Here is a 13,651-nt window from a genome sequence, read left to right as displayed (position 1 = left end):
TTTGAATTTCTAGAAAAATGGTAGTCACTTCTAATGGGAAGAAAAAATATTTGAAAAACAACTTTAAAGCAATTTATATCAATCTCATTTGAGAGGGATGAAGTCTTATTGTCAGAATCTTTAGGAAAAAGAAATCTTAACACCCTTTCTCCCACTCATAACCCAAACACAACTATGGCATAACCTTTTCTCCCTTGTGCTATTTGGTTTATTTTTCCCCTTCATTTTCCTGAAAAAGGCAAGAACCTTAGGACGTTTCAATTTTCCTCTGAACCCATCCTATCTTCCATGTTATTGTTATTCTCACATTTTTAGCTCCACTGTGTTTTTAGACAACCCCTCAATATTAGTTACTATGATTATTATTATGTTATAGAGTCTATTTAGATTTGCAAATGAAAACCAAGTTCTTGTTTTAAACCATTGTTTCTTATATTCCACTCCATCTTTGCTTTTTTGCTTTTTGCTCCAGTCTAGCTTTTGGTGATTCTTTCAGTGGGGAGCAGGGTGGTCTACAAGTAGCAAATTCCTTTATTCTTTGTTATGTCTAAAAGTGTCTTTATTTTACTCTCACTCTTTTGAATGTTAGTTTCACTGGGCAGAGAATTCAAGGTTGACAGTTATTTTACTCAGAACACTGAATATGTTCTTCCTTTGTTTTCTGGAACCTGTTTTTGCAGATGACAAGCTTGTTGTCAGTCTGATTGTTGTTTATTTACAGGTAAACAGTCATTTCTTCCAGGTAGCTTTACTGTCTCTATTTCAGATTCTCTAAAGTTTCAGTATGATTTGTGATTTAAAAAAAATTCTGCCAAGGGAATTCCCTGGTGGTCCAGTGGTTAGGACTCCACATTCTCACTGCCAAGGGCCTGGGTTCAGTCCCTGGTCAGGGAACTAAAATCCCGCAAGCTGCATGGCACGGCCAAAAAAAAAAAAATTCTGCCAGGAACTCACTATGTTCTTTAAAATCTAATGACTCATGCCTTTATTCATTTCTGGAAACATCTTCACTACTATCTCTTTGAGTATTGCTTCTTTCTCATTACCTTTTCCTTCTTCCTGAAACCCCTATAATATGTGTACTAAAACTTCTTATTCTATCCTTTGTATTTCTTAAATTTTTTTCATGTTCCTGGTGATTGCCTTAGTTCTTTACCTTCCAGCTCACTAATTTCGTTTTCAGTTATGTCTAGTCTTTTGTTTAAGCCATCAATTGATTATTTCAATGACTATGGTTTTCATTTTTAGACGAGATTGGGCGTGTTCAGGGTGGTATGGCCGTAGACTATGGTTTTCTAGAAAAATTTCTAGAAAAATTTTTTTCCTTTCTCAAGTCTGCCTGTTCTTTTTTAATAGCATTTTGGTTTTGTCTTGTTAATGTTTTTCCTTCCTTTACCTTACAGAACATTACTAACATACTTATTTTAAAGACTTCATTTTAGATTGCTCCATTACCTGAGTTCTTCCCGCTGTAAATCCCCCCATTTATTGTGTTTGCTTTCTCTCTTAGGACTGTGAGTTTCCATGTGTTTCACAATTTTGTGTTATGAGCTCATCTTCAGTTGGAGTTACGTACTGGGGGAGTCTTGTTTGAGCTTTGAGTTGAGGAGGCACCTATATGGGGTTCTTTTACCCAGTCTTTGCTAGGGGTCTATATTTTTTGGTGATTCTAGAGTAGTTTGTATGTCAAATTCCTGGCTACAAATTTTTACACCACTTAAATAATGTATAAATTCAGGTCCCACCCTCAATACTTTAGGTAGGAAAAATATGGAATTAAGCCACAGAGTTGCTTTGGCATTCTTTGACACCGATGGGAATGCGAAATTGCTATCTGGAAGGTGATAGAGCTTGTTAAGGAATCTATCAATATATTATCGTTGCATTTGCAACTTGTATAACAAACACAATATTTTTACTAGATATTCATGTTTATTTGGAATAGCTTGAGTGTAGAAATTCTACATGGTCTTTATGTTGAAATAAATAGTGTTTTTACTTATAATATGTGTTTATTTGAAGTAGATCGAGAAGTGCTGCCAGAGATAATGGGGGAGTGAAAATAATCTTAAGCCTCCACTTGTGGTTAAAGCTATATATTTCAGTCTGGAATTATATAAAGGCACCTATCAGCCACAGTGCCTCTCTGGAGAGGTGGTAGGAGGGAATGCTTCATAAACAACATTGAAAACATATGCATGTGGATTAAATTTAAAAAGTGTTAAATAATGTTTGAGTTTATTGTGAATTGTAACACAGCTGACTTAATCAAGTGTGAGGCGTTAGATTGCTTAAGATTACAGAAAATAAGTAAATCAATTAAAATATTTGTCTCCCAATTTAGTTAGATATGACCCTGAGTTTTAGCCTCAGAAAAAACCAAGACGAGGAGATTTAAATTGAAAACTAAGGAAGATTTTTTATTAACTTGGACTGAGAGAGCTTTGATTATAGTCTTTCCCTGACCAGTGGTGTGTCTAACTGCAAACTTTAGGGACTCCAGAGCTGTAGCAAATTAAGAGGAGAATACCACTGTTCTTGTGATGGTGTCTGGAGAATGTAACACGATACTAGGTCCAGGAGGACTTTGTCTTGATGTATGGCCTGAAAGTCAGAGAGATTAAAAATGAAGAAATATGGGAACTCCATTATGCATGGTTCAGTAATTAGTATTAGCAGAAACCAAGTGGCCTGGCTTGAGCTTAGGAGAGAGGAGGCACAGCGTTTGGTACCACATCTGCCTAAGTTTTTGAAAGTAAGGAATTCTTCCTAAGGATGTGTGAAGGTATACCTCATTGCTAACCTGATCAAAGGGCATGGGAGGGAGATGGAGTACTAGTTTCTATCTTTTTTAAGTTAAATAAAAGGAATGTATTATTAGAACAGGGGAGTGGGGACAGTATCTCACTATGGTTATACGTATGAGCAAGGTCTTTGGAAGTAGACTGCTTGGTCACTTCCTCCTGCTCTGTCACTTCCTGGAGGTGGAAAATGATAAGTTGCCTGTTGTCTCCATGTGTCATTTTTCTCATCTGTAAAATGGGGAAATCTGAGTTGGTACAGGAAGCAGACAGTCTTTATTAGTATGCTGTGCTGCCCCATAGGAGTCTATGGTGATCCCATGGGAAATTGTTGCTGAAAAATGGGGATTTTGAATTATAAGAGGTTCTCTGGAATGCTTCCCTCACATAAAATTGAAATCCCTTCGATGCTTATGTGAATTTTTCTGGGGGGTTGCAGGCAAGAGCCATAGCTTCCTTTGGATTTTCAGAATTCAAAATTCCTTAAAGGTAAATAACCACTGCCCTAAAATTTCCACAAGGGGACAGGACAGTCCTGATTTGTGTGCTATATCATGGAGTACAAAACATGTTGGAGTTGAAGATGTAGTTCTCAATTTAGCAAGGGGAGTGTTGGAGCACATTGAAACACTGGAGCAAGTATCAGAACAGGTTGGCAACTAGAGAGTCCTCTCTAAAAGGTTTAGAAACACGTACCCATAAGGACTTCTCTTGGGACCCCATGTGAATTAACCTTTAGAAACTTCCTCTTCTGTAGGGAGTATTTGATTAGAGCTGTGGTCCCCCTGATTCTATGGTTGTTTGGGGGTTAATCCAAAGAGAGAAATACTGGTGTTTAATTTCTACTTTAATTTTGCTGTAACTCCATGTCCATGGTTAAGAATTTAATTATCTACTCCTATGTGTCCTCAACTGGAGCGTTTGATTCTCAGTGCCGTCTTAGTTTTGTTGTGTTACAAAGACTTGCAGTTTAATCCACAAGTGAAATGGTTACTTAGGTTATTCATGGTCTCTTAGAATTTGCTATTTGTTTTTTCTTTGTTCTTTGAGAAACTCAAAATTAGTGAGGGATACCCTGTAGGTAATGTCAACATTTTCCACTCAAACTTGAAAAGTCAGCTGAGATTTAGAGATTACTTAGAAATAGATGGCAATAGGTGGGCTCTTTGGGCTGGATCAGAGGAATCCTCATGCACTGCAAACATGTGTTCAAGGTGGCAGAATCAGTGGTCCTAGTCAAGGTATTTTCATACTAGTCTCCTTAGCCAGGTATGTTGTTTTCTACTTTCTGGCATGGATTCTGTACAATTGCCAGATGAGCCCTTTATATTCCTCCGCCCAATGCATGCCTATATCTACCTCTGCTTTTGCCTATACTGTATTGTTTTACTTCTTGGGATGGTTCTTCATGTTTATCCCCCAATTCTACCCTTTTTTTTTTTTTTTGTGGTACGCGGGCCAGAACTGCCGCGTCCTCTCCCGTCGCGGAGCACAGGCTCCGGACCCGCAGACCCAGCGGCCATGGCTCACGGGCCCAGCCGCTCCGCGGCACGTGGGATCTTCCCGGACCGGGGCACGCATCCGTGTCCCCTAGCATCGGCAGGCGGACTCTCAACCACTGCGCCACCAGGGAAGCCCCCCCAATTCTACCCATTTTTAAAGTTTCTCCTTAGAAAGCCTGACTAATCCAGTCTGTAATGTTTCTCCCTTTTCATCATGTGTATAATACTTCGTCTCATCTTGTCTTCCTCTTTGAATTATAGGCAACTCAAGGATGGGATGGTGGCAGAGACTGGCTATTTAACAAATCCATTTCCTTCTTCTTGGGCATATAGCTAGACCATATTCTCAGCATGCCATGTAGTTAGATGTGGACTGAGTTCTAGCCAAAGGAATATAGGCAGAAGTGATGAGTACTACTTCCAGGTATGACTTATTTGAACACTGTACACATGGTCTTCCATGTTCTTTTCATGTATGCTGTCTGAATGCAGAGAATTGTAGGATTCTAGGAGAAGGTAATATGGAAGAGGCCTAGGTCTCTGAAGTACTATATGGAAATATTTGATCAACCAGAAATAACCACACTATGCTGTTATAGGGTAAGCAACCAACTTACCAATTTTTCATGCATTAAGCACTAGGATCTTGGGGCTGTTGGGATCTGTTGCAGCAGCTAGTATTACACTAACATATATAGGGGTAAATCATTTACTATTTCTCTGTTTCCTTCACAATACCTACAATAATGTAGAGAGAGGATCCATCAATGCTGGCTGCCTCACAAAAATATGATAATTTACTGACCATTGCCTTCCATAACAAGGAGCTGAAGGATGCTCTCTCTTTAGTCTGGAGAGTGGGAAGTAGAAGGGAGATGTTAGCAGTGGATGGCCTGGTCTGAATGTACATAGGGTGGGTAAAGCACATAGATTTGGTGTTCTTCCTTGATCAATGGCATCAAATAAACAAACTATTGTTATTGATTATTATATTAAGTAAATATCAGGAAAGGTATTGGTATTGATTATTACATTAGATAAATGTACAGAGTGGTGGTATTATTGATTTTTATATTCAACAAATATAGGTATGGACAAAACTCATACTCCAGCCAAAATGACTTAAGGTTTTGAGCACAATTCTGGGACAGGGAGTTATTTTATGATGAACGTTTTAGAAAATCTGAGAACTTTCCTCATCAAATTTCCATTAAAAAGAAAAGCAATTAGGGACACATATGCATTTGACTATAAACCAGACATAGAGATGGCAGCATTGTTGTCAGCAACAAAGACCCATGGGATCATCAAATACCAAATGTTGAACGCAGCCCTTTTAAGATGTGGGGCTAATTACAGAAATCAAACTGAGAGACAGAATGCCATTGCAAAGAACAGGAAAATTTTAATTGTGTGCAAAATATTAGTAAGTTATCTATAACTGAAGGCCTACAGTTTTGTACTTCTGAGGTTGGATGGACTTAGCTTTATTGTTTGAGAGTTTGGACTAGACTGTACTTGAAGTCAAACTCCTGGACTTGTCCGTTAGGCAAATCAAGAAAGCCCCTCTTTTGTTTAAGCCATTTTTAGATTTTTGAGTTGACTTTCTATTCCTAGCAACCGAAAGCACCCTAACTAATGTAGATCCCCTACACCTAATATAGTCCTGGAATATTATACTCACTCAGTATTTGTTGACTGATTTACTGGGTGCATGAAAATATGACTTTCACCTGCCAAGGTTCATGCTAATTAATGGTTGATCCAGTATGAAAACCCACGTTGGCTGGCACCTAATTTATGACTGGTTCCACGACCCTACCTGATCTGTCCTCTCCTGTCGCGTACCCCATGTGAATACTGCTGTCATAGCATTTATTGCATTATGTTCTAATCGTTTATCTGTCATTTCCACTAGACTGAGCTTTTTGAGAACAGAAATGAAAGTTTTCACCTCTGTATTCCTAGGCCCTACTGAACAGAGGCTCAGTGAGTGGAGGATGGATTATCTTCCTGTTCCAGCTGGAGTGAACCAGCCTCAGGTCTCATTTCCAGCTCAGGCCTTTGCACTTGCTGGACTACTTTTTCCTGAACTCCATGTGATTGACTCTTGTCATTTAGATCTCAGCTCTGGTCCTTGCTGATACCCACATATGATGTTGCTCCATCAGTCAGTGTCTTCACATTGTCATATTGAATTTTCTTCAAAGCCTTCACAGCTTTGGAAGTTTTCTGATATATTCACATGTTTGCTGTTTGTCTTCCACAACAGCAGGGAACTAATCTGACTGGCTCGTTACTATATGCCAGCGCCCAGAAGAGGCACTGAATAGATGTTTGCAGAACGGACAGAACAGGTACCCATTCTTCTTAGAAAAGATGCCTCTGAATCAGAATAAAGTGAAAGAGAAGCTTAAAATGTACCTAAAAACTCTCTGTGACTAAGGAGATGGCCTTTAGAAAATATTCATTAATTATCTTGCTTCAAATGCAAGAACACTGGAGAAAGGTTAAGCTGATAATGTGTTATAAACAATAACTAAGGTCTTCTGACTCTGAAATCCTTGATTGTTTTATTGCTTATTTTATACATTTCCCTTATTAATATTTGGAAGAGTAATATTTAGGAGGAAAATAAATTTTGGGGGGCCATTTCCATAATGCACTTTACCACCCCAGGAAATCCTTTGCTTGGGCTAAGGGCAGTCTGACCCAAATGAGTTGCAGATGGTGAATTAACAGTGTGATTTGCATTTTTGAAGGGCTGTGTGTGCAGAGTTTTGTTTATACTGTTTAGAGTTCTTTGTGTTAAAATTTGCTTATATTTAAAGAAATAAAAGCCAAGATTTTTGTCCTGCTTTTGTTATGGTTGTAGTATAATCCACCATAAAAATCACAGTATAATTTCATTTTTCCCTTGGTTTAATGCCACTAAAGGAGTCAGCTCTAAGTCTGAGGAAACAGATCTACTTCTAAGCATACCTGCATGCAAATGGGCTATGGAGGTGGCTTATCCTTTTACATAATAAATTAGAGAGTTCTCCTTTTCAGTGGAGTAGATGTATAGATTAATGTACCAAGACGAGGCATATGGGTATGTGGAATCAATGTAAGCCTGGTTGGAAATGACAAAGAGCTTCATGCTCGAGTGCTTTGCAGCCTAATTCAATAAAACAAAATGAAAGGCAAATGCTTGAGGAGCCGAAGAGAGGATCTTTATGAAAATATTAAAACCTTCTTTGAAAGAAAGTCACACATTCTCCTTTGAGTTTGCTTCTAACATTGCAGTGTAATGAATGGGCCTCTTTTGTGGGGAAGGAGCTTTGTGATTTTTAACAAAGCTATCAAAAGGAACCATTTTGAGTGTAGAAACCTACTCTTTGGTCTTTAACTGAAAAGTTAAACACACTGAAATAAAACTAGATTTTTTCCCATCAATTTGCAAAACTAAAGTAGAGTTCAAACTGAAATGGCAACAGCGTGAAAAGGTATTTACAGGTCTGCAGCCATCTCTGATTTCATCAATTTGTTTTCCAGTCTTTGTTGTGATTCTGTGTTTCTCATGGATCTCCAGAGACCGTTTCCAGCTTGAGGAGAGAATATCAATAGCCCGCATGTCCTCCAGGAAGCTTCCCTGTGACAATCACAATGTTTCTACACATCAGATCTTCTATTTCTTTTAATGACTGTGGTAGAACAACAAAATATTATCCATTTTGGGAAACACGAAAATCAACAAAGCAATAATGTCTGAGTATGGGTATAATTTTGCTCCTATTTTGTGCAGTAAGCTCAAAGGCAAAAAGTAAAACTCAATTGGTGTCTTTTGGGTGTTTCATAAATCCATAATTATATCACATGCATTATAAAAATGAGGCAAAGAGCTAAATAAATTGAACAGAAAACTTGCAAAGTAGAGGTGATGCACTGCAGTGAAATAAGTACTGGACTTTCTAACTGGATCTGGATGGCTTGGTTTCTGATCTGAGTCTCATCAGGTGACAGGTGGGTCGTCTCTGATAAAGTTCCCCCATCTCTAAGGCTGGGTTGATGCCCCATTATTATGCTTTTAAAGATTCTTGAGTTTATCTGACACTGAATTTTCCATATGTATTTATGATTATTTTTCTGTCTCGTATACTGGATTGTGAACATCTTGAGAATGGACTCTGTGTTTTAATCACTTTTGAATTCCCAAGGCCTACCACAGTGTTTTCACGTAGTAGGCACTCAAATTTTGTTGTATTAGTTAATTGCTGGTCTTATCAGATGCATATGAAAGTACAAATGTTCCTATTCCAGTGAGGGGTCAGGGACAAAACAGATTTATCTATTGCTGTAATAAACTGAGTTTATTTCCTTTAGAAATTGTGGTAGGCAGAATGGTTCCCTCAAGATCCACGTTCCAATGCTGGAACCTATGAATACGTCGCGTAACATGGCAAAAGGGATTTTGCAAGTGTATTTAAGGTTACGGACCTTAAAATAGTAGATCATCCTGGACTATCTGGATGGGCCCAATCTAATCACAAGAGCCCTTAAAAGCAGAGAGCTTTCTCTGACTGGAGGCAGAAGAGATGCAGCAAGAGAAGTTGATGAGATTCCAAGTGTGAGAAGGACTTGGTGTGCTGTTGCTGGCCCTGTGATGTAGAGGGCTATGTGCAGAGAATGGAGACCTCTAGGAACTGAGAGAAGTTTCTTGCTGACAGTCTGCAAGAAAAACTCTGGCCCTACCTCCACAAGGAACTGAAATTCCACCAACAATGGGAATGCGTCTGGAAGCAGATTCTTCCCCAGAGCCTCCAGATCAGAGCTCAGGTTGGACTATACCTTGATTTCAGCCTGTGAGACCAGTAGCTGAGAAACCATGTCTCGTCTACCCAGACTTCTGACCTACAGAACTGTGAAATAACAAACTTGTGTTGTTATGTATCACTGAATTAGTGGTAATTGGTTACAGCAACCAATAGAAAACAAATATAGAAATTAATTTGCCAGTTTCAAAAGATCAGATTTTGGAAACGTATCATAAAGTTGGAATAGTCTGGGTCTGCAACAAATGATATAAATGGACGTTGGATTCCTTGGAATGGTGACAGCAGCAGTGGTGGGATTACAGTATTAGCTACTGCCACCAAACCAACCAAGTCCAGTGCAGGTTAGTCCATGGGCCCCCGGGAACTTAATTTCTTTTGGATTTGAAACTGGTTGCAAGTTAGATTGGATACGGTAGGGAAGAGCAGGAAAGGTTGGAAAATTAGCCAAAGCTGTTTTAGAAATCATTTTCCTTCAGAATTATGAAGATATTTCTCCCCAGTCTACTAACTTCTAGAGTTCCTTTTGAGAGATCTAATGTTCTGATTTCTAATTCTTTGTACATGTTTTCTTTGTCCTCTCTGAAGTTTTTTGGATTGTCTCTTTATCCCTGATATTCTGAAATTAGTAATGTACTTTGGAGTTGTTTTTGTTGTTCATTGTGTTGGACACTCAATAGGCTCTTTCATTTTTTTCAGTTCTGAGAAATTTTCTTGTATCATTTCTTTGGTAATTTTTCTCTCCTCCCTTTTCTCTTTTTTTTTCCCCTTTCCTTTGTAAAACTCCTATTAATAAGATATTGGAATCCTAGATTGATTATATAGTTTTCTTAGTTTTTCTTATGTATTTTCTAATTTCAACTTTAACTTCTGATTTTTCTATTTAAGATTTTAAATTAAAAAAAATAAAAGATTCTTTTTTTTAAAAAAATAGCATTCTGCACTTGTTTCTTGGATGCAGTATTTTTTCTTATTTCTCTGAAGATATTTTAGTTTCTTTTTGATTTTTCTGAATTCCATTTTTCCAGTTTGTTTTGGTTCCTCTTTTTCAGCTTAGAGACTTTCCTCAAATATATGGTGTCCTAGGCTCTCTGTTCATATGCAATTGTAATGTTCTAAGGAGTTGAATAAGGCTTTGGGTGCCTGGTGGACCAGGTTGGCTGGTGACTTGGATCAGGCAGGACCTGTAGGTCTTTTCTCTGTGGTTCTTCAACTGCTCTAAAGATGAATACTCCAATTTACTGTTGCAGCTGTACATCTGAATGAGGGCTTTCCGGAAACCATGACTAGGGGATGATGATCCCCTATACAGTGGTTAATAATCGGTTGCTGAAATCAGACTGTCTGGTTTCAAAGTTCTGCTCTGTTACTTGTGACTTCCTTGCACTTGTTTGACCTGTTTCATCATCTGTAAAATGAGGGCACTAGTAATACCTACTTTATAGGGTACAGGTTTCCCCTGCTATCTGAAATCAGAGCATTCCTATGAAGGCTTCCTTCCATAAGCTGAAATGGCACAAAGAGAAGAAGCAATTACCTTAGGAAACATTTTGCTAAAGGGTGCAAAATAAACCGAGGTAAAGCACAGATGCTCACAGACACAGTTCAAAGCTGTGGTGGCTTGATGCTGAGATGCTGAGTGTGGTTCCTGGGGAATGGAGCTTGGTGGGGCCGCTCTCACTGCTTGGGTTGCCAGCTGCCTCTGCAGTGGTTCACTGCAAGTGGTTTGAGGCAGTTGAATGCTATTTTCACTTTTCATCTTTTTTTTTTTTTGTAAAAGTGAAAATCCTCTTTGATTTCTCTCAGTTAGCAAAAACCGATACTAAGGTAGGCCTTTCATAAGTGGAGTGGTGTAAAGCAAACTTTTGAAAAGTGGAGTATACCTGTAGTTTTTAGGATTAAGTGAATCAAGGCCTATAACCTGCTTGTGGTGTTTTAAACATCATGAGTGTTCATTAAGTAGTTTCACCTATTTTAACTATCATCACTGTCATGATTATTCAGTATAATTCCCCCATTGCGCCCCATCCCTCCCTCTGTTGCATTAGCATGGAGTTTCTCCCGTTCAGTGTTTCTAGAGTGGAAACCCTCCCACCTTCTGCCAAAGTGGAGGATAAACCATCTCTTGGCTAAGTAGATTTGGGAAGGTGACCTAAGAGATTTATTGGCTCCTTATCCTGACTTTCCATCCAATCCTCTGGATCTTCATTTCCATCCTTCAACCCTTCAGAGGTACCTGGTATCACCAATTCCCAGGGCTTTCTGCGGTTTAGAGGCACAAGTAGGTTTTCTTGCCACTTAGTTTCCAGATTTCTCTGGCTGCTAAGTTGATGACCACCACTTATCCACTACCCTGTGGTCTCCTGTCCACTATGTATTTCCTCTCCTGTTCTCTTTTGCCCAGTTGGGTTTACACTTTTTGTATTCCTTTACTGATAGTCTAGTTGGGATTGAGGAGGGAATGAAAATCACCTTATGTATCCAACTGGCCATGTTAACTACAAGGCCACTGACTTCATTTCTTCATCTATGAAATAAAAGATTACAATGGTTACATTTTTTAGGTCTTTTCCCCTACTAAAGCTCTTTGCTCCTGCATATGGTTTAGATTTAATGTAATTCCCAGCTGATCACAGCTAGTTTTCCTATCACTTATCTCACCCTCAGAATAGTAGTGATTATTTTTGCTTTTGTTGTTTTGAATCTCTTTGAGCAAGAGACCTGCAGTGTAGCAAATTATATCTTGTGTACAAATTAGAGTAAACTGAAAAACACAGGTGACTTTTGTTCCCTTCTGCATCACAAAGGCCTTTTCAATACATCTGATTGATTGTAAAGGGAATTCCACAGGCAGATGTGAGCTACTGAGATGCTGCTGATTGTAATTTGGGTGCTGTAAGATTTATCATGCTGTGCTATTTGGCAAGCAAGTAGGAAGCCTTTAAACTTTCTGCTCTTTCAAAAAAAAATCCTAAGAGAAGATGATACAAAAATTTAAAATGGAAAGAAGTTTCCTTTCTATGGAGATTCACAGAGAATGTTGTGGTAAGTCAATAAAAGTTCTGTTTTGTTTAAGATAGTTTAGGTCAGATTTTTGTCACTTGCATCTAGAAGAGTCTTTAATTTATCAAGGGCAGTGGAGATGAAAAGGGTGTTCTGTCTTTCTCTGTGGATCTCTACTTCATGGCCTGACACTTCGCATTTCCAGCCTCAGTGTCTCTCACAGTTTGCTGTGGTCCCTAGCATTAATGACTAGCTCTTGTGTGTTCTAGCTTGGTATCCAGGAGAGAAATTTCTGCAAGATAATGAATACTTCTAAGAGGGTGGGTTGTATTGTATTTGAAATAAATAACAGCTTCCTAGAGTTTGGTGTAACCTATTGCATGTGGTTTCTGTTTGTTTCAGTGTCATGGCATCAGGAATGGCATCAGAACATCCTTCTGAAAAGTTCCAATTAAAATAGGAATCCTAAATAATCCAGGTAAGGAAGACATTGACAATTTTTATCTCTAATACTCCCAATAACTTCGGACACAAAATACGATGAAAGGTTTGTGGAAAAAGAGATTAATACATCAATATTGACAATTTTGGGTTAATCAGTGACCCAATCTTCAAAACATTCCTTTCATTTGGAATTAGTTTCCCAGTCAAAATTATTCTCATTGCATTCAGAATGACATTTTTTAAATGATAGTATATATGGCATGTACTGTTGGTTGACTACCCAGTAGACACTCCTTCCTTTATCCTTGCTAAGAGAACTCCAATTATGTTCAGGCAAGGAGTGACCATGTTCTTCAGGGACTTTGGGTTCTTTTGGGACTCTGGTGTCCCAACTCCGAGAGCTGAATCCAGGTTAGTCTTAGGCAGTAGTGGCTATTCCATTTCCCTTGCATTGGTTTAGGACTGAGCAGGTAATGTCGTTTTGGCTAGTGAAATGTGAGCTAAAGTCTATGGAGTGGCTTCTGGGAAGGTTACCTTTGTTCCTGATAAAGGACCCAGAGAAGAGCTTTGTTGTGTGGAGTGTGATGTTTTATGTGGCTCCAGCTATTCTGCAGTTCTGAGGAGATGTTCTTAAGGACCTCACTGAGGATGGCAGAGTAGAAAGTTGTAAAGAACCTGGATATCGATAATGTTGCCAAGTTGGAAAATTGATTAGCCCTGGGACAACCTCATCCTTGAACTTTTTATTCTGTGAAATAATAATTTCTTTATCATTTAAGCCACTTTGAGTTGGTTTTTCAGTTATTCATAGCCGAAGTAATCCTAACTGATACAATAATAAGTATATAGATTTAATGCTTTAATTCTTTTGGCTAAAGCTTTTGTTCTACACTTCTTCCATATGTGAGACAAGTATGATTAAAAAAATAAAAATAGATAAAAGAATTGCAGATATTAAAGAATTACAGAATGTTAGTACTGAACAGGATATTAGTAAATTATTCAAAACATTTGTTGAGATCACTAGATACTACATACAGAAGAGAATAAGACAGACACTGTCCATGTTCTTTTGGAACTTATAGTC

The 13,651-nt window shown here is 38.4% G+C and overlaps 1 protein-coding gene across 3 annotated transcripts in view; it reads left to right on the top strand.

The window, feature by feature from the left end:
* LOC111168723 (uncharacterized) overlaps nt 1-13,651 on the top strand; it is a 567,745-nt gene that overhangs the window by 193,245 nt on the left and 360,849 nt on the right. For all 3 annotated transcript variants that reach the window (XM_089920016.1, XM_089920017.1, XM_089920018.1), the window contains exon 4: nt 12,523-12,598. In XM_089920016.1, the coding sequence (XP_089776142.1) occupies nt 12,523-12,561 (39 nt within the window). In that variant the 3' untranslated portion in view covers nt 12,562-12,598. The remainder of the gene's footprint in view (nt 1-12,522; nt 12,599-13,651) is intronic.

This window comes from Delphinapterus leucas, chromosome 11, assembly GCF_059928025.1.
Source record: "Delphinapterus leucas isolate spDelLeu-1000000601 "Yukka" chromosome 11, BTC_Dleu_Yukka2, whole genome shotgun sequence".
NCBI lineage: Eukaryota > Metazoa > Chordata > Mammalia > Artiodactyla > Monodontidae > Delphinapterus > Delphinapterus leucas.
This window is presented reverse-complemented; position numbering and strand designations above follow the sequence as displayed.